This window comes from Thamnophis elegans, chromosome Z, assembly GCF_009769535.1.
Source record: "Thamnophis elegans isolate rThaEle1 chromosome Z, rThaEle1.pri, whole genome shotgun sequence".
NCBI lineage: Eukaryota > Metazoa > Chordata > Lepidosauria > Squamata > Colubridae > Thamnophis > Thamnophis elegans.
Window position 1 is genome coordinate 120,517,453 of NC_045558.1, and position 26,658 is coordinate 120,544,110.

Below are 26,658 nucleotides of genomic sequence, written 5' to 3' on the forward strand. Positions count from 1 at the left end.
ATCACTGGTTCGGTGGGTGTGGCTTGTTGGGCATGGCAGGGGGACGACATTGCAAAATCTCCATTCCCACCCCACTCTGGAACCAGGCAGAGGTAGTATTTGCCGGTTCTCTGAACTACTCAAAATGCCACTACCGGTTCTCCAGAACCTGTCAGAACCTGCTTAATTTTACCCCTGTCCTTGACCTGCAACAGTTCATTTAGTGATGGTTCAAAGTTACAACAGCACTAAAAAAATGACTTTTTCTCACTCATTCAAAATTTGAATGCTTGCCAGTGACCCATATTTATGATGGTTGCAGTGTCCCGCAGCTATGTGATCACCTTTTGTAACGTTCTTACAAGAAAAGTCAACGGGGAAATTAGATTGACTTAAGAACGTTACTAACTTAACAACAGCAGTAATTCACTTAACAGCTATGACAAGAAAGGTGGTAAAATGGGGCAAAATTCACTTAACAAATGTTTCATTTAGCAACAGAAATGTTAGGCTCTATTGTGTTGTAAGTTGAGGACTATCTGTATTAGGATAACATGATTGTTTTAAAGCAGGCTAGCAGATGTCCTTTTCTTTTATGATGTTTTCAAAGTTAGTCAGTTACCTTCATTAAATTAATGGGAATAGAGACTTGGAGAAGAATGTAGTTCCCTTTTCTCACCATGTGTGGTACTGATGGAAATCTATCCCTCCAAAGCAGTTTATATCCTGCAGCAGAACAGGAATCAGTCTTTCCCCCATATTCTATGATCCTCTTAAGGGATTCAACACTGCCTCAATCTCAACTGCACTACAGCTTTTTAAATTCACCCAGTGGTGTGCCTAATTACTTCCTCTGTCTTGCTACCCTCTGCTAAATTCATTTCCTTTCTCAAGGGGTGAAACATACACTACACAATTTCTTTGTCTTGTACTCTGTGATGGGCCTTGCAGAATATCCACTTGGCTTCTAGGAGAAGCAGTGTACATAACTTGGATGGGATTTTGATTGAATTTAATAGGATCCTATTCTGTTCTTTTATCTAATTCTAATTCATTTTTAGCTTGTAACTATGCCTTTCCAAGATGGTCATCAAACCAATGTTCAAAGTGTTTGTGACTGACACAGGCAAAAAAATATCCTCAGGCACAGAAATCCACAGTAAGCTGTTTCACCTATAATATCTTTGGCCACCAATAGCAATAGCAATAATGCTATATTTATATATTGCTTTAATACATAACACAAATGTATTTTTAAATATATTACATTTCAAATATATTTTTAAAAGATTTGGGCTCAACTAACCAAGTACGAGGCTATCCAAATGTGTGCTAATATAACCAGTTACAATAAAATATATTGCATAAAATAAGTATGAAAGTGAACACCACAAGCTTGAGCCAATTATCCTGCTAAAGGCTTAGGTGAGAAACCTATAGTTTAGGGGAGACTGAGGCTCTAAATTGGATTTCTCCAAGAAATCTCATTTATTTACATGGCCTAACTAGGATTCTTTCCATGTTTCTGAGTCTATGAGAAAACAGTTCATTTGCGGTATAAATGATAACACTTCCTGGTTTTTTGAACAAGCTTATATAAAATAATATATGACAGATCTGCATCCTAAACTTCTAATAAAACTATGAATCAGTTTGTAGAATTTATATCAATCATTTAAGAACCATCTCATAGACCTCCCATGTTTTAGACATGTATGTGCATGATGAAATGTAGCCACTGCCATATTTGCTGATAATAGAGTGCTTGCATCGCCAAACTCTTGGGCTATTAGTGAAATTATTTGATGTGCAGAGGCCTCAGGAAAATATCTTGCATTCATACACCAGGACCGGCCACCCAGTTGTGACTCTGCTTTCACTTTAACTGTGCCACTTAAAACATCCTTTTTAAAACAAATCAAATGAGTAGGCAAAGTGACATAGCACAATGGTTCCCAGCCTGTGATCCACAATGATCCTGAAGCTGGGGCCTTGTGAGGGTGCCAAAATGAGAAATGTGTATGTGTGTGCATGGGTATGCTTGTGTGTACTGTACATACACTCTTGGGAGGTTGCAAACCGATAACATTTTGACTTTCTCATCCAATATCTTGTGGGACTTGAAAACATTGCATGATTTTTAACATTTCAATTTATTTTTTTATTGAACCTTGGGACCCTGCAGATGCTATCTATGGGAATTACATGGGCTATTGCTCCTCTAGGTATTAGACTGCTTAACCCCAAAGGAAATGCTAGTTTAACTTGCTTCAGCAGGTTGACATATAAGCTTCTCATAATGTGGTGATTAGGAATGATCACTTGTTCTAACTCATTGCAGTTACGTAGAATAGCCAGGGGAAAAAATGTTGGTATATGTAATTATATGCCAAAACCCTGACACTTACATCTGGGAACGAACAGTTTTAGGGAAACAATCCAGGCAATTTTTTCTCACAGTTCCCTTCTGTCCAAATGGTCAAATCAATAGGACTCATTATTTGATGACTGCAACAGAATGCATCAACTCACCTCTTTTCTAATTGTCAGAATTTATCTCCTCCCCACCCTGGTTATATTGCAAGGGTTTTCCTGACCCAGCCCCTGCTAGTTCAAGTGTTGGTCTGTCTGTCCCCTTCCCTGCTCTCTTGCCCTCCCCAGTTCTTGGGAGAGGCCTTGCTCCAAGCCAGTTTCCTGCCCACCCACCCCCATCTCCTTTTCCTGCCCCACCTCCTGTGTGTGAATGACCAGCGGGACGGGAAATCCGTGCGCAGTCATTCTGAATTTAAGTCACAGCATACACAGGAACACCATAGCAAAGACCAAAGGAAGGAGAAGATGGAGCTTGGCCCAAGGGATGCCTGAAAGTGAGTGATGTGCAGAGGACACAGCATCTGGGACATCATCTATAGCTGGTAATCATATTAGTATTTGACTTGGTGTGCATTTGTGTGTTTGGGGGCAAATTTCATAGACTTTATACTGTAGCTTCAAAACCAGGTTTGGAAAGTAAACAGATGAAAAAATGGGGGAGACTGGGGTGGATAAGAATGAATCCTGATTTGTTCCACCACATCTCAAAGGGAACATAATAAGGTCTGATACTGGTATTTCTTCACCTCTAGTTTTGTCTCTTTCCACCGTTGCTTTCTTCTCACCAAATCCAGGAGGTTGGGAGGTTGGCTTTCTCCTTGCACTGAACGATTATTTTGATCCCACATTAGAGAATCAAATCCACTTGCATCATTCTTTACTTTCTCTCAAAAATATGTTCTCCATCAAATCAATATTTGGGGAAAGTTGATAAAATGGGAATTGATTGGGAGAAAAAATACCTGATTGGGAACAGCAAACCTATTCTGAGTAGCAAATTGGACTAGAAGATCTTTAAGGTACCTTCCAACTGTGTTATCCTGTTAAACAGTTAATATATTGCAACCTGCATTATTTGTTTTCTTTTTTTTAATCCTGGAAGTGGGAAAATGGGAAGGAATGCCTGATTGGAATATCTCTTGTTTTTTGGTCTCAAAGTTTGAGAAAGTTTGGTGCCTGCAGAGCAAAACTTCTGAGTTCTGTACTTAAAGTATTAGAGCTTTATGGGAAAAGGAAAAGGTGCCATACACCAGCTGATTAAATAGGGAAGAATTATGTTTTAAAACTTTATTTTATGGCTCCAATTAAAACATTGGATAGGGTGGGGCCCAAATGGCTTCATCTCAGAGGGTCTCCCCATCGTTTCCAGTTTCCCAAGAACTAAGCAGCTCATGTGAGGTGAGGCCCAGCTATTCTGACCCCAAAGCTGGTTATCTCATCTTTTCCTGTTGACGTAACTGTTTGAATCAAGGCCTATGACTCATAGCCACGGTGGAAGTTCTGGATTTGTTCTCACTGCCTCTTTGATCTAGATCTGAAATTTGCCACACATGAAAAATTAGCTAATTGGAGACTGGAAGGTTTAGTCAAGGAGAAGATCTAGAATAGCTGTTGACAAGCTACTTGACAAGATTTATTAGGTTACAAGGGTATATGGGCAGGCCACATGGCCAGCAACGAGCTGCCTAGTAATTCTGGGCACCCTCCAACATATCTGAAATGCCCCAAGCTAGAGAAGGGCAAACTATATGAAACAGGAGAGTAAGGACAAACTAAACCGAAACAAGGAATGGAGAGCAAAGTCTTTCCAACTCCATTTCAGGACTGTGCAGTTTGTGCAAATAAGTACATATGTACATACATGCCACTATATCTGCATATTGCTTCTCTAAATAAAATGTTTATAATGTTTAAAATTGATTAAAATAGGTCAGTTGATGTAATTCAAAGTTTCAAATTTTTAAGTTAGCAAAAGCGTAGGGACCAGTTTGCTCATATATCCGATGTTGGGGCCAATGCTTTCCAGGTGCTAAGTATTGATAAGCAATGCTAACACATCTCTGTTTGCAGCCTCACTTCTTTTGCTTCTTTACCTAAAACAGACCTAGAATTAGATTAAAATAAAAGAATGTAATCTGACAGCCCCTTAAAGAAGTGCTCTTTGTAGAGTAAAAGATATGGCTACTCTCTCAGGGAGCCAGTCAAGCAAGACTGGAGGTGGCAAAATAAGAGAAAGACAGAAGCAGAGAGACTTAACTGTAAGGCTGCAAAAATGTAGGCAATCATTGAGTGGCAGCAAAAAGTCAAGAGTTTTTGTAACTCCTTGTTGTCAAAAAGTGATCATCTGGAGTTTTGCAGCCCAGATGAGGTACCTTAATACTCTAACTAACTCATCAATTTTGCTACTCAAATTGGAATCCAGCTGAGAAGAAGTTAGGGCTTGTCATGTAGGCAGATTAACTTTAACTGTGAAATTTAAGATTTTGTAAATCTGATTTTGTAAAGTATCGCTTTCATTTTTTCAGTTATTGTGGTACACAGATAATATTCACACCCCTGCCCTGCCACACATCTTCTCTTGTTCATAGCTTTACTATATTAAAGCACAAAAACCCCATACTGTTTTAAGGAAGAAATTAAAACTGTTAATATTGTGCTCTATGTGACCAATGCTCTTAATATCCAACAGCTCTACCCTGCATCAAGTCACATTCAGAAAGCCAAGGTTTAAATATAAAGGAAATAAAAAACTATAACTGCAAGGGGTGAGAACAACTGGAGAAGCTGCGTCCAAATGCTGCAGAAGCCACTCTGTTTAGGTCAAAGAATCTCAACCAGGGGAGGACACAGTATTTTTCTGCCTGTTTCTCTCTCCCCACTTCTTCTTCCCTTCCTTGTGTCTTTCAGTAATTCCAAGTGTTTGTGATCATGTTTTCGGATGAGCGAAAAGACGGGAGCCCCCGCTTTGGGAAACTTCACTTTCCTGTGGGGCTGTGGATCAACTCACCAAAGAAGCATTTTGCAAAGTTGGGACGTAGGTGGCCAAGCGTGGGGTCTGTCAAGTAAGTATTCAAAGAGAACTATTGCCTAGCTTCCCTCTTAACCTGTCACTATCTAAAATTCATAGCAATACCCTTTCCTCTGAACAGAGGTGTTCACATGAGAATTCCAGGCTTGATTATTAGTAAACCCTAGTAACACTGAAACATTGGAATGGGCTGTTTCTTAGGAGGATGGAACGGAAGTGCTATTGACTCTTCATCAGCCAGTCAACACCTCAAATCCCACTCACCTGTCAGGTGCAAAATATATGGGATAGTGCTAGGAGCCAGGGCAGAGGTAGGTTGCTGCAGGTTTGACACGGTTTGGCCGAACCAGTAATGAAATTCAGGCCTGGGTCGCAGAACTGGCAGCGACTCAGGCCTGACATGCCCACAAACCATTTCCCTCGCCACTGCTGATGTTGCCACCATTTTCTGTGCGCAATTTACATTGAATAGTGCACACGGGTTGCAAACCGGTAGTAAAACCGGCAGCAACCCACTTCTGAGCCAGTGCATATATACACCATTATGCTGGCAAAATGTTTTATTGCCAGAGCAAAGAGTGGCTCCAACTGAGGTGTGCCTGTGAAAACAACTGCAGTCAAATTGAACATTTACTACACTAGAAAAGATCCTCTCAGGTCATCTGAACTGACCTCAAATTCACAGCAGTGTATATGAGTTTCAGTGCTTGTCTTCTTAAGATATTGCACCCATTCAGGCAAAAATTGTACAGATGGTCCTCAATATATGATCACAATTGGGACCAGAACTTCCATTGTTAAGTGAATGATCATTAAGTGAGTTGTGCCAATTTTACAATCTTTGCTGCTGTCATTAAGCCAATCACATAGTCACTAAATTAATTTGGCTTTAAGCATTGGCTTCGCTTGTAAAGCCATCTAGGAAGGTCACAAATGGTGATGATCATGTGACCCACAACACTGCAATTGTCATAAATACATGCCAGTTGCCAACCATCTAAAGTTTTTCCTGCTTACCAGTCAACAGAACTGCCATCACTCAGATTTAGCTTTGTGGAGAAATTTCCCAGAGATCAGTGTTTCTCATTCTGGGAGTTGAAGTTTGCACAGCTTAACAGTTGCCGAGGCTGAGAAATGCTGCTCTAAATGAAAAAAACCTGAAACATTTGGTACAAAAACAGCGCTTTCGGTTCTGATCCTGGAATCCAAAAGGTTTAAAAATGTAAAAAACTATGTGTTGAGATGATTATCTCAGATGGGAGGCATGCTTTGGCTCAGTTCTATATATTAGTTTATTTGGATAAGTGGCAATACACTTTTTTCCTTTTAGCCTTATAAAAATGCTCATCCCAGAGTTCTTTGATAGAGAGATGGGTGGCATATAAATTTGGTAAATAAAACACAATAAATCCCCATGAGCTTCTGCTTTTCTCCATAGATCAATAACTTTGGAATTTATCAATTGATCGTTCCCCTTTGAATCTCAATCCAGCTGAATTGGTTGGGATCTACCCTTCCAACCCTGTCTGTTCTCCCCTCAGGTCTACGTCCTCAGACACTGCCAGTCGTGGCAGTGAACCTGTGGAGATGCGCCCAGCCAAGAATAAGGCTGCGCGACACAAGAGGCTTTCAACGCTCTTCCAGCGAAGTGGGATGGGAGGGCCCACAGGTGGGGGTGGAGGACGCTGGACCAGTGAGAAGAAACTAGCTGATCTCATTGACCCCCTGCCTGAAGAACGAATCAAGCCCCCGTCTCAGGGGGAAGTGCCAGGAGTCCTGAAAATTTATGGAGGGGATATCTCCATGGGTGCCAATTATAAGAGCGTGCTGGCAACCGCACGCTCCACTGCCCGCCAATTGGTGCGGGAGGCCCTGGAGCGCTATGGGGTGACACAACCCAATGCTGAAGATGCCTATGTGTTGTGTGATGTTGTGGGCAGTGTTCATGGCATGGATAGCTCCTGGCAGGCCCAGTATCTCCGGGCAGTTGGCGATGGGGAACGGCCACTGGTGCTGCAAGATGTGTGGAAGCCCAAAACTGGTTGCACTCGACGCTTTGAGATTCGCCGCAGATGTGATGTGGAAAGGATGGTTGAGGGGGAGGATGAAGATGGAGGCGGTAAGTGGTCTTCTTTGATGCCGGTCAGGTTTTTCTACTCCACAGATTCATGAGCTGTATGCATTTTTCAGACATTTACTTTTGTTTTTTGAAGGAATTCACATTTCTGGACCTTATGTGCAATTTATTTATATGCTTGATTTATATCCCATCTTCCACCCCAGTAGCAACCAAAATTTAAAACCGAAACAGAATATATAAAACCAGAGACATAAATTAAAATTAACCCTACATTTTTACAGCTAATTAAAGAAAAAGCCTTTCTCTGCCCAGCGCATGATTAATTTGTGGAATTTGTGGGCATGGGATGTTGTGCAACAGATTTGAGTTTAGAAGGTTTTCACAAAAAATTTAATATTTGCTTGGAAATCCAGCTCTATTAACAGCCATTCATTAGCCAAGACTCCTGAAAACAGAACTTCAATTAATGTATTTCAGAATTCCAGATGTTGGAGGGAATGATAGGACATATCAGTCCTATTGTGCTCTGTTGAAGGTCTTCTTAGGACCATCTAGCTGGCTACTATTAGCTCTTTAGTCTGTTCCAAAGCTGCTGCTCTTGTAATGAAGAAAAGAGTTTCCCAGAATTGTTATTTACAACCTTATAGGATGTAATGTTTTCCAGTGGCCCTTGGCTTCATTTATTCTATCTCCGTTTTTCTAAAACATTGGCACAACTGCTCTGAATTCAACATACAGATAGTCTTCAACTTATAACCACAACGGAACCCAAAATTTCTGTTGTTAAGCAAGGCAGTTGCTAAGCAAGAAGTGCCCTCTTTTGCGAACTATTTTTGCCACAATTGTTAAGCAAATCACTACTGTTGTTAAGTGATCATTAAGCAAATCTGACTTCCCCTATTGATTTTGCTGTTTGAAAGTTGGCTGGGAAGGTCATAAATGGTGATTACATGACCCCAGGACAGTGCAACTATCATAAATGCTGTAAGCTTCCCAGATTTGTATCCAGACTTGGGTGGTAAATAAATCTTCTAAATAAATAAATAAATAAATACATGCCAGTTGCCAAGCAAGTTTGATCAGATGACCATTGCGATGCCGCAACAGTCGTAAATGTGAATACTGGTCATGTCACTTTTTTTCAGTGCCATTGTAACTAAATGAATGGTTTTAAATCGAAGACTACTGTAACTACTTAGCCCCTGTTTCTCGTAGGTATTAACTCTCAGTCACGCCGGCAACAATCCCGACGCTCCAGAGCTGCCTCGGGGGGCCATGTGGTCCCCAAAGAGAGAGCAGACAACCTCTCGCTCCGGCGCAGCATCAGTGAGATGAATCTCAGCACTAAGCGCCGCAAGGACCGCAAAGGAGTGCTCAGTATGGCAGTTGGTGAACCGGTGGAAGGGGGCTCAGTGGAGGAATCACGGCTCAAAGCAGCCGAAGAGGCTGAGGGCAACCCGGCTCCTTCAGCCTCTGAAGAGGAAGTCACGGATGTGGCCAGCCTTGAGCAGCTTACTCAATGCCTCATACAGCCCCCAACTGAACACCCCTATTTCCTACAGTTACTGGGCTACAACGAAAAACAGGTAAATGTCTATGGAGATTCTCAGTCATCCAGGTCATGGTTGTCCCAAAGGTGCTTTTTCAAGAGGAAACTGGATTTTCTGGTTTTTCTTTAAAGACGTTTCGCTTCTCAACCAAGAAGCTTCTTCAGCCTTGACTGAAAAATTCAGCCAGAGCTGAAGAAGCTTCTTGCATAAGAAATGAAGCATCTTCAAAGAAACACCAGAAACTCCAATTGCGTCTTGAAAAAGCACCTTTGAGAAAAGCAGGAAAATTCACCTTCTGCTGATGGACTCGTTCAACTTTTCATAGCATTCCCAAGAGAAGAAAGGCTGGGACAGTTTTCATCTAATGGATGACCTCTTGAAATGGTGAACTTTAGCTCTTATCTTTTCAGACACGCTGATTGGGATTATGAAATCTAATTCACCCAGAGAATGCCAGCTAGGGAAAAGAAGGATTAGTAATTCTTGCCTATTCACTGCACCTGACGTCTTTGTTAACATGCACATTTACACATAACAGTATTAAAGAGACTGAGAAGAACCTGGTCCAATGCCACAGAGAAAGAAATTTCATATGCATAGATATACTCACAAACACTCCAGGGCAGTGTTTTGGCCAAGCTTCCATCTGGTCTAGTCATCCCATCCCTTGACACTGAAAAGTTCAGAATTTAATAATTTCAAGCTGCCATGTATAAATATTGCATAACTCAGGTTCAGGGGGAAAGATTGTTTAAGAAGAATGGAGAAAGGGCATTGGTACTTACCTGATATGCCTCTTCTAATAGGGTGGAGATAGCATCCAAGCATGGGGTTGATGTCCACTCTCGGATTGGACTGAATCTGATTACAGATAGTTAAGACACGCCCCTGTTGCCAGATATACCCAACTTTCAGCGAAGAAACACACAGACTTGATGTGTCATCAATGGAAAACAACAAACTTTAGTACACAAGCAACAAATGTCCAGTCAGAAAACTTGTTACACGAAATGCCCATTAAGATAAATACATAGGTACATGCAGTCAAGAAATCTGTACATCCTTATTGAGGAACAGTAACACACCAAGGAGGGGCTAGATGCTATCTCCACCCTATTAGAAGAGGCATATAAGGTAAGTACCAATGCCCTTTCTCCATAGAGATGGAGATAGCATCCAGGCATGGGACATAACCAAGCTGTAATGTCCTTATGGGTGGGCCAAAAGACTGGTCCAAAATACCCTTTCAGGGTGAACTCCCTGTAAAACCCTGTGGCAAATGACGTTTCAGCAGATGCAAACTTGTCCAATTTGTAACTGGTTATAAAAGGTGAGGGTGATGCCCAGATGGCCACCCTGCAGATCTCCTCTAGTGAGGCCCGCGTTGCCCAAGCTGCCGTGGTGGCTGTGCTTCTAATAGAATGGGCCGTGATGCCCCTCGGTACTGGTTCATGCTGGGAATCATACACTCTGGCTATGCAGCTTCTTAACCATCTGCCAATAGTTGATGCCGAGACCTTCCTACCCATAGAGGTGGCAAAAAGTGTTTCGGACATTCTAAAGGTGGAAGTATGATTAATGTATACCTTAAGGGCCCGTCACACATCCAACTTTTGCCACTTTCTTTCCAATGGATGGACCAGAACTTGGCAGAAATTAGGTAAAATAACCGCCCGAGCCCAGTGAAATCAGGAACAAACCTTGGGCACAAATGATGGATCAAGTGTGAGTACTACCCTGTCACTGTGAAAAGTGCAGAGATCTTCCCTGACTGACAAGGCCTGCAGTTCTGAAATCCTCCTGGCGGAGGTAATAGCTACCAAGAAGGCCACCTTTAAGGTAAGGAACTGCAAGGGGGCACTGCGAAAGGGCTTGGAGGGAGCACAAGTGAGAGTGTTAAGCACGTTAGACAAGTCCCAAGTCGATACCAGTGGACCACAGGTGGTCTCAGATTCAATGCCTCCTTCAGAAAAAGTCATACTGTGAAGTGTTGAGAAAAGACTGTCCTCCCCGCAGGTCAATACAGTGGCTAATGTGGCTAATTGGCTCCTGATGGTATTTGGGGCCAGCCCCCTATCCAGCCCATCCTGTAGGAAATCTAGGACTCGAGGCACCGAAGAATGGGTCGGGCTAATGCCTTTACCTGAACACCAGGTAGAAAAGGTCCACCAGGTGGCATTATGCATACGGTCCGTGGAGGGCCTCCTGGAGGCCTGGATAATATCAATGACCCTGGAGGAAAAGTCCTCCCTCAGATTGCCCCGCTCAAGCGCCAGGCAGTCCTCCCTCAGATTGCCCCGCTCAAGCGCCAGGCAGTCAACTGGAGCCACTGAGGGAGACTATGTCCTGAGGGATCCTCCAGAGTCGGTCCACCAATAAGTTCTGCAGGTCGGTGAACCATGGCCTCCTCAGCAATGCGGGACCACTGCAATTACTTCTAGCCCTCACTGAAATTATTCTGTGGATGATTTGAGGAATCAGAGGAAGCGGAGGGAATGCGTAAAGGAGGCCTAGTGGCCATGGGCACCTGAGAGTGTCTATTCCCTCTGCTCCCTGCATCACAAACCTTGTGCAGAAGCGAGGGAGCTGTGCGTTGCTGGGGTGGCAAACAGGTCCATGATTGGCATGCCAAAATGGTCTGAAATCAGTCAAAAAATATGGGGATGAAGACACCATTCTGCATGATCCACCTTGGCTCGATTGAGCCAGTCTGCCTGTATATTTGCCACCCCTGAAATATGCTCCGCAGTAAGCAGGGGCCAAATGCGTCTCTGCCCAGAGGTCTCTAGTCTTTTGGCCTCCAGCATAAGCGCCTTGGATCTTGTCCCCCCTGATGGTTTACATGGGCTTTGATGGCTATGTTGTCCATCAGGACTATCACATGCTGGCCAGCAATGGTGTGATGAAAAGACTGGAGGGCCAGATGGATGACTTTGAATTCCAACCAGTTTATGTTGCGAGTCCTGTCCACCTGGTCCCACTGCCCCTGGGTCATCTGTGACTGCAGGTGGGCCCCCTAGTTGTATAGACTGGCATCTGTGGTGATAATCAGTCTGTGTAACACCCTGAACTGGCAGCCTTTGGCAATAGCAGTAGACCTCCATCAGCGGAGGGAGCGAAGGACGTCCAGAGGGACGGAGACCTTTGTCAGGGAGATGCTCTTGCATGCCTTCTGAAAAGGTAAGAGAAACCATTGAAGGTCTCTGGTGTGTAGACATGCCCAAGGCACGATGGCTATAGCCGACACCATCTTACCTAACAAGTGGCATAGCTTAGTTAGGAACACCCTGCGTTCAGCCACGACCTCTTCCACCAGGTATCTAATACTGAACTGCCTATCCTCTGACAGGAAAACCTGACAGGCCATTGTGTCTATCCAAGCTCCCAAATGAAGAATTTGGTTGGTGGGTTCAAAATGGCTCTTAGCTGTGTTAATGGAGAACCCATGTGATCACAAGATCTGCACAGTGACTTCTAGGTCCTCTCTTGCCCTAGAAGTAGATGTCGATTGTATCAAAATGTCATCAAGGTAACATTGGACATGCACAGATAGGGATCTCAAATGTGCTGCCAATGCTGCCAAGACTTTAGTGAATGCCCAGGGTTCTGAGAAAAGGCCGAATGGAAGGACCCAATATTGATAATAGCACCCTCTGTAGCAGAACCTCAGAAACTGCTGATGGTCGAGCAGAATGGGAATATGTAAATATGCTTTCGTTAGGTCAATGGACGTGAGGAAGTCACCCTCTCTCACGCCCGCTAGGATGGATTGTAAGGAGTTCATCTTAAATCTCCTGTACAGTAGGTGATGGTTGAGGTGTTTTAAATCCATAATCGCTCTCCAGCTCATCAGCTACATTGTAAAAATGCTTATCCGCTGAGGGTGGTGTTGGGCTGGATATTGGAGATGTCCAGTGCCATTGCACAATGTCAATAAAAAGTTTAGGGGCTGGTATGGTCTCGGCTTCTACTGCTTGTTCTATAAAAAGGACCTTTGCTGAAGCAGGTGCCGTTGCGGGCACTGGCATTGAGACCTGGTCTCCAAAATTGGCAAAGCCTTAGCCTTAAAAAAAAAGTGTCCTGAAGTGGGCTGGCTGGAAAAGGCCGGAGAAGATGGGTTTCTCTGGGGCCATGCCCTCATCTTCCAAAAAATCTGCATCTTTGATGTCACCCTCCTCTGAAACAGGAGACTGACTATGGTGAGAACTATGTGAGAATTGCTCCTCTAATGTGGAGGGTGCAGTTATTGCCTGAGGAGCAGCTGCGGGGGGAGGTGCCTGTACATAGGGTGCCAGCCCTTCATGCTGTTGCAGCCCCACCACTATGTCCTGTGAAATTGCAGTAGTTATAATATCTTGGAAATTTGGAAAGGGCATAGGCGGCATTGGTAGTTCAGGATGGAGACTGGCGGAAGTGGGGGTAAAAGTTGTCTCCACCGGTCTACCACCCCCAGCCCCATGTTGTTCCTCTGTTCCTGTTGAACTATGAAGAACAGGAGCAAACCCCAAAAATCAGTGTTATTAATGGGGAAAAGAAGGCTGAAAGGCCTTGGTTCATCTTCCATCCTAATTGGTGACAGCTGGAAGGAGTGAGTGTACAGCAGATGAGCCTCCATTCCTCATGAGAAAGAATGAGGTTTCTGGGTCCCTGCTTAGCGCTCAAGCTAATACACCTATTATCCCTGTGCTTATCCAATTTGGAGGCTGACTTGGAGGCCTTGTTGGGCCTGGTGGATTTTTTTAATAGCCTTAGAGTGTCCTCAGGTGTCCTCCCTTTTGGGATGTAGAAGGTAACGGTGGTGATATAGGAGCACTCTTAGTTCTTTCCAAAATGGAGCTTGCCAAGGGCCTGGCATTGCACGAGTCTCCCCCAGTCACAGAAGTAGCTGTGCCCTCCATTTTGATCTGAGTTCCCTCAGGCTTGGAAAACAAAATGGCATTCACACCTTTTTGTGATGTCGCGCTAAAGCAATGGCTCAGTTTCGGGAGACAAAATGGCATTTGCATCTTTTCTAGCGCAGCGCTGAGGCTGTTGCCAAAGTTTAGCAACTGAAATTACTTGCCAGCCCATGAGGCTTCAAGGAGCAGCTGCCAACGGCATTGTGGTTCTACACCGCTCCTCTGCCGGCTATCGGCAAACACTGAAGTCTCCACCATCAAATTCACCTGGCGTGAGGGATCAAGGCAAGCCACTGCCATTCGATCCACGTGTGTCAGCGCATCCTGATCTCTCGCACTTATTGCTTGCCATCGCTTGCCATCAAGTGGAGATCTATAGCCAAGTGCTTCCTTAAAGTCTCTCCTGGACTTACCAGCTACAGACAGAGTGCTGTGCTCTCTTCCACTCGAGTAAACAGGTTACCAAAAAAAGGCTACCAAGTAATCCTCTGGAATAGTTGAGGCAAGCTGACAAGCGCAAAACCCTTCTGCTCCAGCCCTACTGGGCTGAGCTGCCCATGGCCAAACAGCCCTCCAAGTGCCTGATTAATGAGCCAAGAGATGCCAGAACAATATTCACAGTCACAAATTTAGAAATTTAGGAATTAAGAATCAAATAATGCTGAAAAGTCTCTGAAATATAGGAGCAACCAGATGACATGTCCTGTCCTTTCGGAGTGGACTGAGTCAAAAGCTGGGTATATTTGGCAACATGGGCGTGTCTTAACCATCAGTAATCAGACTCAGTCTAATCTGAGAGTTGATAATGTCAACTCCATGCCTGGATGCTATCTCCATTTCTATGAAGAACAAACAGTAGCTGAAGTCTTGGGGGAAATCTTTCACATTCCCTTTCCCCCACTCTATCTTCTTATCAGGCAGATTGAGGAAGTCAGCCTTAGAGAACTGACTTTAATACCATAAAAGCCTAGTCAATTATCAAATTACCATACTTTTTACAAAACGTTCTACCTTCCAAAGAGAGAAAACCTGTGGGAGTTCCTCCCTCAGCAGTATAAAAATCTTGAGGTTCAAAAAACACATTAAGACAACATGCTAAACCACAAACCACTAGTCAGCACAGAACTGCTTAGCCTATGGGCCAAACTCAAGCAACAGTGTATAGTTTCTAGGGCTCGACTTAAGTGTCCCAATCTTTGGGCCTTTGCACACTCAAAGCACCTCATTGTCACAGACAAAAAATCTTGTGTCTTCTTTTGGGCACAGGCTGGCAAACCCAAGTAAAAACTACACAGATTTCAGAAAGGGATCTTTCAAGCTAGTAGGGAGGAAAATGTAACCTTGCAAACTGTACATTTCCATTTGGGCCTGCAGGGAATTAATTAAATTCAACCATTTCCTTTTCGCATCTAAATCGGGTGGCCTCACCTAAACTGCACTCTTCCCAGTTTCTCACACTGCTCTGCTCCATTCCTCCCTTTCTGCAGGAGTTTGTGATCCACGTGATGACACGTCGTCGCCACATCTTTGGACGCCCCGAGCGCCGCCCAGCTCCAGACCAATCGAGTTTTGTAGACACCTTCCTGAATGCCCCCGACATCTTGCCGCGACACTGCTGTGTGGTATCCTCAGTGCCCCCTGCCGATCCCAGCCAGCCCTGGAGTTCAGCCATGGTGCGGCCTTTCCGTGGAGCATCTATCACCCACAATGGTGCCCCACTCCATCGTCAGGTGGAGTTGGCTCCTGGAGACTTGCTGGGCTTGGGGCAGTACTTCCTCTTCATGTACAAAGATCCAAGAGCTGCTACTGCTCCTCCGGCTTGGCTGCCCAAAGCCTGGGTGTCTCCAGGTCTGGTGGGGGCCTTGGCTTGCCAGGCATGTGGTCGGTCCCTGCAGGAGCGGCAGGAGGCATTCCGGGCCTATCTCAAGAGCCGAGAACCTCAGCTTCGCTACCGCCCCCAAGAGCAGGAGGCCCTTTTGGCTGAAATTGTGCGGCTGCAGGAAACATCCACTTGCAGGCTGGGACCCGCCTTCCTCTTTGGGCTCTGCCTGGAGCATGCTGCTCGGGAGCTGGAGCCAGGCCATCTGCCCAGGTTGATAGCCAGGATCGCTCAGTTGGTGAAGGAAGCTGTTTGGGTAAAGGATTTTCTACTACTTTGCTTGGGCCCTATGATATCCTTGATTAAAAAGGATAGTCCTTTATTTCAGAAATCTGTTCTTTAGATTTATTTAATTACAGCTGGTTCTCCACTTATGACCAGTTAATTAGTGATTGTTGGAAGTTATGACAAACCAGAAAAATAGGACTTATGACCTGGATTCAAAGTTGTGAGAGTTGGGTCACCTCTGCAGTCACATGATCTTTGGGCACTTGGAAACCCAGCTGTATTTATGACCATTTGCAGTGTCTCACGAGCATGTAACCACATTTTACAATGGTTATGCCAAAAATTGTCATTTACGGTTCTTGCACCCACGCTTATCCACTGGTTTGCTTAACAACTGCAGTATTTGCTTAATGACTGAGGGTTTGCATACTGTAATTACTGTAGTGATTCACTTAAAAACCACAGCAAAAAAGGTGTAAAACCATCATTACAATCGTAACTTGAAGACTACCTTTCAGATAATCCCTACTAGCACTGATGACGTTACCTAATTTGGTAACAAAACATCTGCAAGAAAACAGGCAAGCTCAGAGAGCACCAAGGACCCCTCATTTCAACCCTGAGCTGCAAATATTCTCCTGTCTCAGAAGTACAACCCCACTTTCTTTTCTCCATTCTGAATCTCATTAATTCAAATCCGCATAATCTGTGTCATGTTATATCCATTGTTATATGGCTATGACATTCTGTCATGGAATGGAAGACAGCATGACTAGTTTCCTTTAAAAAAGGAAATACAAGAAAGGAGTACTGTAAGATAACTGGTTCTTAAGGAATAATTGCAAGATGTTACTTCTCCTGGCTCCACATAAAAAGTAAAACATTATCTATGTTCTTCTTCCTTTCTTGCTTTCTAAAATTTCTAAAAAATAATCAAAAGAGAAACAAAATCATGTGAATGTAAAATAAAATATTTATGTCCATAGCTGAGCAGAATTATACAGGTGAAGAACCTATAGGGAAAAACCTCCATAACTGACCTCCATATCAGATCTCTTTAAATGAAGTAAATGTAATAAATACTTCCCCCCCCCCCCAATTGATCCTGTAGAAGCCCTTCTGGTTATCAGATATGAAAAGGGTTTGAGACCAAGAATGTAGCCCTCCCTAAATAATTTCATTCTCGTCTTATTATTCTTCCTAGGGCAAGATCAAAGAAATCAGAGATCGACAACCAGAAAAGTAAGTAAATTAATGATCTCTAGAAGAGTATGTTTTCCGAGCCAAGTCATAATATTAGCCTTAGTGAGTCCTGCAGCTTGTTTTGAGCTACAGAAGTTGAGTGATTTGTGAGATACAATGGAGAAGTCTAGTCATTTCCTTTTATCAGGGACTGGAGCTTTGCATTCCTGGCAACTTAAACTTGTCTGTACCCCTTGAGAGCAGTGAAAAATGTTGCTTTATCATTCCTGGAGAGAAAGGTTCATCTGCTAGTTCAGTCAAGGTCTATTTGTGGAATATTAGAAAGATCTTACTCTTAGTCTGAGATGGCCCAAATGGCTTAGGCACAGCTCCAAGCTATTGAGAAATGTTCTCATTTTTAAAAAAATGACCTCAAACACTTCCACACGTTTGTGCCTGAAGATATTTCTATGGCCCAAGAGCATAATAACCACTTTCAGTTCACTAATGTTAGCCTTCCCTCCAGATTTATTGAAATAATATCTCCCAGAATTCCTAGCCTTGTGAAGAATACAGGATGACAGAAGCTGATTTAGCAGATGTGTTGAGTCAATGTTCCTCAACCGTATTAACTTTAAGATGTGTGGACTTGAACTGTGTGACTGGCTGGAGAATTCTGGGAGTTGAAGTCCATACATCTTAAAGTTGCCAGGATTGAGGAACACTGAGCTAGCTCTGTTGAAGTGGTCTCATTCAGTTTGCTTGCTCAGCCTTCTGGGATGCTGTGATGCAGTTTATCTTTCTCCATCTTCAGACATCTCGATAGTTCATGGAGGTAACTCCTACCAGTTCCAACCAGCACTGACATTTTGGCATGTTAACTGGAGCTTATGAGAACTGACCTTTAAGAAAGTCAATAGTAAGGACAATTTTAAGACCTATGGTCTCAACTGCTGGCTGAGGAATTGAAGTTCATATGTCTTAAAGTTGTTAGAGTTAGATACTCCTGATTTACAGTAGTCCTCCCCATCCTTTTGCTGTTTAGCTCCTCCCCTACCTGTAAAGATTAGTTCTTTCCATTTAGCTTAGGCAACTTTCCCACAACCTTCACTTAAACCATAGTCCATTTTGAAATCAACAGCATTTTCAGGTCATACATAATAAATGCCAAGAGATAGCAGGCTTTGTAGAGATCAGTAGTTATGTGTGATTTTCCCCCTAAAGAAAACAAAACCACATATCTTTCTGCTCCAGCATTGTAAGGGGGAAATTACAGGAATTAGAGAAGAATGGAACTTTTTTGATACACAATATTACTGAACAAAGCTATAAAATTACAGCATACCTAAGGTCACCCTTGTGACAAACTATTTCAGAAGAACAATTGCAGCTTGGTTGTGGCTGAATATGTGTTGTCCAGATAAGCAATACAAAATATTCAGAACTTCTCAAAGAATGCAATGAAAAGGCGTTATTGTGTGGTAGCAATATGAACAGTGTGAAAAGCAAATTGCAAGTGCACAAGTGGAAACCACACACCTCTGTCCTTTTGAAACAAAGTTCACAATCATCAAGGCAGGCTGAACTTGGCATGAACTCTGAAAATGTGTAGAATGGCTTGAATGCAAAATATCCAGTCCAGTTGTTGTTTTAATATTCCAGCCAAAAGTCAGCTGCCTCTTATTGGCAGGTGAGAACTTCTTCAACCTCCCCCACCTCTTAATGCTAATCTCTGTCACTCTGATGTGTTGTGCAGCCAGCAAGATAAAGGAGAAGCAGGAAACCTCAGCATTGAGGAAGTGGCAGCTGATCTACGCCCCCTCATGCTTTGGATGGCTAATTCGATGGAGCTACTCAACTTAGTGCAAAAGAGAGTCCTAGACATTGAGAAAGATCTGGATTTGGAAGGTGAGCCAAGAATATTCTTTTTTTCTAGCAGCTGAGGGAGGATTGAAGAACAGGGACAAGCCAACTATTTTTCAAAAATTCATCCCAGAACAGAAGGGTCAAGGAAATAGGACTTCCTGATTTCTCCAAGACTCATATTATTGACTCATGATAATTGTGAGGTCACAGAAAGGGGACTGAGTTTACTACTACTTCCTCTAGAAAAGGCAATGTTAGCTCAACAAGGGGAATCATAGCTTCTGCATAAGTAGCCCAGAATTTTAAGGGCATACCAAGCTGATATGGCTTGATATCAGTTGAATATTGCACCTTGTAGAGCTATTTGAAAATGTTCCTTACATTCCTAATTTCATTGCAGAACAACTCTCAGTAGAACTACCATCTATCTGTAATATTATACAATGTTCTCAAACCCGCTGCAGGAGTTTCACACAATGCATTGCTCTCCAGTGACCTAGAGACCTGTGATGAAGCCATGGCTGTCTTAGATGAAGTCATCATGTCCACATTTCAGCAATCTGTGTACTACCTCACTAAGGTGAGCAAGCACTCCCCAAGGAACAAGCCTAACCTTTCGACCCTTCCCCTTTTCCAGTAGTTTCAGTGTCTAATTCTCTCCTCATCCGGCAGACTCTATACTCAGCCCTTCCTGTCTTGCTAGACAGTAACCCCTTCACAGCCACCACCGACCTGTTGCATGTGCCTGAGCTGAGCAGCATGCCGGAGGGAATCCAAGGGACCCTGGCCATCTACCAGGCAACCCTTGAACTCACCCGTGACTGTGACTTGCACCCTGACCTTGTTTCGCAGACCTTTGGATACCTCTTCTTTTTCTCCAATGCTTCACTCTTCAACACCATCATGGAAAGAGGTGGGCCAGGAACAGTATGCAGACATTTCCAGAGGGTGGGAGGAGGAAGGGGGCACAAATTTGAAAGAATTGGAAGCGGGTGATTGAAGGGGGAGGAGAGACTTCAGTATTTTGTGGAAGAAAACTAGATAGGTTCACTTCCATAACATAGGGTTACAGAGTACTTCAGATTTGAAGACAAACAGGTGCACCTAACTGCATCTCCCTCTTAAAAAACTGGTTTTTGACTCTGACTCAAGCTAATTATAATTTAACTTTCCAGACGGAAGAGAGAAATCAGCAAAGATAGAGGAAGAAGATTGGTTTATTCATACAAAAGCTTTTGATATAGAGTATAAAAACCAAAAATATCCTAAGGCTCCAGGTAAAAAGGGCAATTTTTGAACACTAAAAACATCTTTTGTGTTGTGAACAGTTTAAGACATACAAGGTAGCAAAGGATGATGCCACTTGAATTATCAGAAATTTTTGGATGATTGAAAATGGTGGAGCAAAAAAGGAAGGAAAGATTAGAACAAAAAGGTAGAAGAGCGGCAAGGAATTTACAGAAAGTGTTCCCCTGGCTTTTGAGTGTTGGAAGGAAAAGAATCAAGTAAAAGTGTAAGAAACTAAAACAATTGTAAGAATTAGGAACTTGAGGGTTCTGTGAAGGAATGGACCATGATCTGCCCTAAAACTAAGGATATTTTCCTTGTAGCTGCATTCCCATGGCATTATAAACTAACCAGATGGGTTTTGTGTGCCAGGTTTCAAATTTGCATTAGTCAGTCTTATAATGTTCTGCAACTACCAGACCTTCAATTGAACTGTGAAGTACAGCATGTCAAATGATTTCAGGAATTTTTGCTTTGAGGTGCTTTTAAAAAACTTGCTAATGTGGACAAGTGGAGAGGAGAGGAGAGGAGGAAGGAAAGAAGGGGGGGGGAGAGAGAGAGAGAGAGAAAGAAAAGAAAAGAATTTGGATTTTGAGTGAATATTTTAGCCAGTTGAGGATTTTGCTTGTATTGAGACCAAGTGAAGCAAGAGCCCCTTTCTTTCTATCAGGGAGATGTGAGAAAGCCTAAACTCTCCAAGTTCTGTTTGTTGCTCCTGAGCAGTGAAAAGAAATAATCCCATTCAGCCTCTCCCTACTACCCAGCTTCCCTCCCCCCACCTTGCCCCAGCAGCTGTTGTTTCCTCCTATTTTTTCTTCTGGTCTCTAGTGGAAGCCGGCTATTTCCTGCCTGTCCCAAAGTTCAGGGCTGCCCTCGGACGCAGCAGGAAACAAGCCTGGCTGCCAGGGGCGGTTCCCTCCTCCAAACGTGGTGGGGGTGGGTTATGATGGGGCTCAGCTACTTGGCAGGAAAGCCAGGGTTCATGGATGTCAGCCAGGATTACCAACTCTTCCTCCTTGCCTTCCACTTACCACCCATTTCCAGGTGGCTCCCAGTCTCTCTTCCAGTGGGCCAAGGCAGTGCAGATCCGGACCAACCTGGACCTCGTCCTGGACTGGCTGCAAAGAATTGGCCTTGGGGACATCGCCACAGAATTCTTCCGGAAGCTCAGCAACACAGCCAACCTGTTGTGCGTGCCCAAAAGCAGCTTGCTTCAGGTGAGGGAGCTGGTTCACAACCCCCCCCTCCCCAAATGGACTTGAGGGGAAGCAGCTCAGGCCTTTGTTCACATTCAGGGCCATCTCTGGTGTGGTTCCTGACTTATGGCCACTCGTTTAGAGACCATTCAAAATGACAAGGGTCATGAAAAAAGTGATTTACAACTGATCCTCATACAAAACCATTCCAGCATCTCCCCCCCCCCCCCGACATGATCAATAATCGGGTGATTGGCAACAGGCATTTATTTATGACAGTTGAAGTGTCCCAGGGTCATATGATGACCATTTTTCTTTCTAAGCCTGCAAAGTGAATATGTGAAGGCAGATAAGCTTAAGAACTGTATGATTCGCTTAACAACTGCAGCAAAAAAGGTCATAAAATAGGGCCTGACTCACTTAAGTCATCCTACTTAGCAACAGAAGTTCCAGCCCAAAATGTGATCATAAGTCAGAACCATCTATAAAGGGACTACTTACTATCAGATCCTGGTAGCCTTTTATGTAAGATCTGATGCCTTTAAAATATTTACACCAGAGAATATTACAAAAGTCCCCCCCCACACACACACCTTCATATGCAAATACAGCAGTCAAGGACTTACGGTAATCAATATAGCTGTGTTGTTTTTTTTCTGCAGCTCTGCCCAAGTCCATCCTGCGAATCTCCATTTTCTTTACTACATATTTCTATATATTGAAATACAAATCCAAAAAAATGTCACAGTAATAATTTCAGAAATGAGAGGTGTGTGGGTTTGTTCTCTCCCTGAGTCTAGCAGGACAGGATGTCCTGATTAATAAGTAATAAATACTAAAATAGAAAATAGGTGTCACTTATTTTTCTCAATCCATTATTTAGTAACACTATCCCTCTCCGTGTATGGCTTATACTAGGAGACCAAGTACCTGTAAATTGATCACTTTGTTTTTAATGTTGTGTAATTAATAACTTCAGTTGGTTAAACCTTTTTGATCAAATCCATGTTTTAAAAAATAGGAGTTCTGCCACATTTAGTATCCAATAATAAAGGAAATCTACCTTCCCCCTCTCCAATTGTTTTTATTCATAAACAAATTTCAGTCCATGAACCAATAACATCAAACTATTGACCAGCTACTTTTCTTTTTAAAATGTGGGGAGGGAGATAATTTGTCCTCTTCCTCAGAAACATTTACACTGCGTTAGGGGAGTTAGATGCAAGTAAACATTCCACTGAGAACAAGTCAGATCTGAAGGACTGTTTTTAGGGCCACTGTAATTTTTTTAAAAAAAATATGTTGTATTCTATCGATATCCAGACATCTTGGTCCCGTCTAAGAAATGATTATCCAGCATTAACACCAGCCCAGCTCCAGCATGTGCTTAGAAATTACCAACTGGGACCAGGCCGTGCATCTCCTGAATGCTGGAACCCACCTGACAAGGAACAAGACGAGATGACACAGAGTACGTGAGCTTTTAAGTATAAAGTCTATATGTTGTTTGCAATTTTTTAAAAACTTATCAGGGGTTTCTCTCGCCTTTATCACCTTAATCAAGGCTCAATCACACCCTGATGACCAATTTTTCTCGAGGTGTTTCCTTATTCTTACCCCAGCCCATGAGTGAAGCAGCCGAAATCACCATTAGGTTGCCAGTATAAAAACAATATTCACCATTAGGTTGCCAGTGTAAAAATAATATTTTCTTCCTTAAGCCCATGCTACCTCCCCACAGCCTCAAAGTCTATAAAATCTGTCATCCATTCTCTTAGATGTGGGTGATTCTAAATAGGATCAAAGGTGTGTTTTGGGAGGTGGGGGCACACTTTCGTCTTCTAGTCACACACTCTTTCCTCTCCCAGCCTTTGCCTTCTTCATTAATGCTTTATTTTCTTGGTTCCTTTCAGTCCTGCCACATCTCTCTTTCCCTGTTTTTGACATCATCATCTTTTCTTCAAGCTTCCACCAAGGCAGAGGAGAGCAGAATGGAGCATTTTACCTTGGGAAGAAGACAGCCTATTTTTCATTATTCATATTCTAGAATAGTACACTGAAATGTATCTTTTTGTTCAAATGTGGCACCCCCATTCTTTTCCTGCTGTAATTGGAAAATATGAAGGGAAGCTGAGCTGACTATTGTCCAGCTTTCAAATATTTGTCTGTTTCAAGCCTTGTGGCTGGAGGAGGAAATTTGTTTGCTCAGCAATGTGGTAATTTCAGGTCTCCTGTACAAAATGTAGCTAGTTATACTAACAAGGCCTGGGCTGCTTCCCTTCTCTCCAGGACTATTTCTGTCCCATTTCTATCTTAATATATTATTAAATTTATATGGCTCTCATCTCATTATGCAAAGCACTTTGGATGATTTACAATGCAGTAAAGATATAAATAAAAAACATTTTTATGAACCTGTAAGCCCTTGATTTGGGATGGATTTGAGGCAACTAAATGGAAGTGAGCATTTACTGGCTGGATGCCCTTCTTGATGCCTAAGCAGAGTATGCAACATATATATTTTTTTCTGTACACCCTGATAGAGAAACATCTGTAAAAAAATATAATATTAAAAATATACATATAAAAACAATTACAAATATAAAAATAATTTAAAATTCCAAGAATTAAATTTTCATGTGTCATGCTATTTATCTTGGAGATGCCCAGATAGGGTATTAGGAAAGAGGCAAACCAACCAAGCTAGGGAAGCCCAGGCTGAAGTCTAAAGCCAGGCCCATGCTACTCTTTGATGGTAGATGTTTTCTCTACTGGTTGAAAGAAACCATCAGCAATACTGAAGGGCAAAAAGAGCTTGCCTATGAGAAGTACACCCTCTAATGAGCACAGCACCATTCATCAGTGATGAGGAATAGGACAGGAACTGGCATTGAGGCTAAAAAATGTTACACTGGCTCTGATCCACGCTGACCCTGGATGATTGGGTAGTCCATGCCAGGTAGCAATTCATCAGGTGAAGCTTTTCTTCTGCATTCATATGTCTCTTTTGATTCAACTCTAATCTGGATTTCTCCTTTCTCTTTCTCTGGAATTCTTTCACCCCCAAAACACATAAACTGGGATGTGGATTTTAAAACCAACCTAGCATAGATGAAAAATGTGAAGAAAAGAAACATTGCCTCTTAGTGAGAAATCAGCCCTTTCGAAATATCTTGTCAACACCAATTCAGTCACGATGTTTCAATTGGTTTTGGTACAGCAGATCATGACAAAACCTATAACGGTGGTGTTTGATTTAATGTTTTTCCTCTTCCTTTCTTATCTCCTACTCCTTATGTGTAAAACGGGTGGAAACTCCAGTTGGGAGTACAAATTCTCCTGCTAATAATATTTGAAAGATACTTGGTCATGATTTAAAGATTCTCCTCTAGAGAAACCTGACCATCAACCTGAGGCTTAATGATGCTGTAAATGGTCTTTGCTCCAGCTGTTCAAGTCTTAGCACTGTGTGGCGGGGGTAAGCTCCCATCGCTCGTCTCCCCTTCTGCCCACCTAGCAGTTCGAAAACATGTTATATGCGAGTAGATAACTAGGTACCATTCGAGTGGGGAGACGAGTGGGCACTTTGTGTAGATGCTTAGAATCTTGTTGGCATTGAACCTTCCCAGTTGTGACACCCATTTACAAGCCTCTTTCAGTGGAGCGAGAGGAGCCCGGATAACACTGCAGGAAAGCTGCTCATCTTCTCTTCTTGTGTAGAGCTAGCTCGCCCCCTTTGGCACACCTTGGAAAGCATGTGAGCATGAACCAAAGAGGTTTGGCTAACAGTCTTAGGCAGCCAAACTACTATTCTGTACTAGCATTGTAGTCTCCTAGCTAATGTACCATCGCCGTATGTTAAATAAATAAATAACCATCAACTTCTCTCTTTTCATAATCCTTATTCTCTCCTCCCCCCAGGTGATATATTTGAGAGCTTCACCGACCACCCTCCCCTCATTCTTCCATGTGATGGCTTCCGCTTGCGTCTGTCAGAGCCCGTGCTAGATGATACTCTCCATCGCCAACTGGTGCGCTTGCGCCGTTTTCTTTGGGAGCTGGAGCGTGAATCTCTCCCAGCCAATCAGAGAGCGGTATATGGGCTGGATCCCAGCCAATGAAAAGAGGCACTGATGCCAACATTCAAGATGGTGCTTTGACCTCGAGAATCTCTTTTCAATAAAACAGACTCCTGTGGGTCAGGCTGGATAGAAACCCTCAATCTGATTCTGGGAAATACAGAATCACCTGAAATAGCTCTTGCTTCTTTGCATGCAGAATGGTCTGGGAAGATCAGCGGTTGCCCTGGTATCCAAGGTCAGAAAGAATAAATTCTTTGGCTTCTGTTCCAACTTTGCAGCCATGCCATCTGGTGGCAGGTGCTGACTTCAAGGAGCAACCTGGAAATGTCTTTGAAAGAGGACCAACCTCAACCCTAGGTTATTATTTTTGGCCTCAGATAGTACTGTTTGTAGCAAACTATGTATTCTTCTTTTTTCCCCCTTGCAATAAAATGATTATCTGAAATAAATGAATCAAATATTTTAGGGTGGCAGCCAGCAACCATATCATCCAGAAGGCAGAATGTAGGAAGCAGGCGTGACCCGTCAAAACTGCGCTCGACTGAACCGCGCCCAACTAAACCGCGTCGCTGATGTCATCAACAGGGCGACAACAGCCAGCGCGGAGAAAGAAGGGTGCTTTAAATAGCGCTTTGAAAGCAAGCCGATTCAACTTAAGGTAAGGGTTAGCTTTAGGGTAAGGTTTAGGGTTAGGTTAAGGGTTAGGGTTAGGTTAAGGGTTAGGTTTAGGGTTAGGTTAAGGGTTAGGGTTAGGGTTAGGTTAGGGTTAGGGTTAGGATTAGGTTTAGGTGGGTTAGGTTTAGGGGTTAATTTTAGGTTTAGGGTTTACAGCGTGCTTCTGTCTCCGCGCTGTTGTCGCCCTGTTGATGACATTAGCGACGCGGTTTAGTCGGGCGCGGTTTAGTTGAACGCGGTTTTGTCAGTGAACCGGAAGCAGGACAACTAGAAGAAGTGTATTCTGGTTACTTCAGACCCTCTTAGGAGAGGAGTTTTTCACCCTTGGCAACTTTAAGATGTGTAGACTTGACCA

General features: G+C 43.2%; 1 protein-coding gene across 1 annotated transcript; it reads left to right on the top strand.

Moving 5' to 3' along the window:
- Positions 1 to 2,768: 2,768 nt before the first annotated feature.
- On the top strand, positions 2,769 to 26,169 carry RASIP1 (Ras interacting protein 1). The gene is made up of 12 exons (XM_032237737.1): positions 2,769 to 2,894; positions 5,260 to 5,414; positions 6,922 to 7,499; positions 8,676 to 9,046; positions 15,396 to 16,043; positions 17,220 to 17,257; positions 18,954 to 19,105; positions 19,528 to 19,643; positions 19,736 to 19,976; positions 21,395 to 21,567; positions 22,870 to 23,017; positions 25,468 to 26,169. The coding sequence occupies exons 2-12, from the start codon at positions 5,281 to 5,283 to the stop codon at positions 25,665 to 25,667; spliced, it is 2,799 nt and encodes a 932-aa protein (XP_032093628.1). The 5' UTR covers positions 2,769 to 2,894; positions 5,260 to 5,280; the 3' UTR covers positions 25,668 to 26,169.
- The last annotated feature ends 489 nt before the right edge of the window (positions 26,170 to 26,658 follow it).

Excerpts from the sequence above, each read along its gene's own strand:
- RASIP1 (XM_032237737.1), top strand. The coding sequence starts at position 5,281 with ATGTTTTCGGATGAGCGAAAAGACGGGAGCCCCCGCTTTGGGAAACTT. Across the intron at positions 16,044-17,219 it reads TGGTGAAGGAAGCTGTTTGG|GGCAAGATCAAAGAAATCAG; the intron begins GTAAAGGATTTT and ends TATTCTTCCTAG. Across the intron at positions 23,018-25,467 it reads ACAAGACGAGATGACACAGA|GTGATATATTTGAGAGCTTC; the intron begins GTACGTGAGCTT and ends TCCTCCCCCCAG.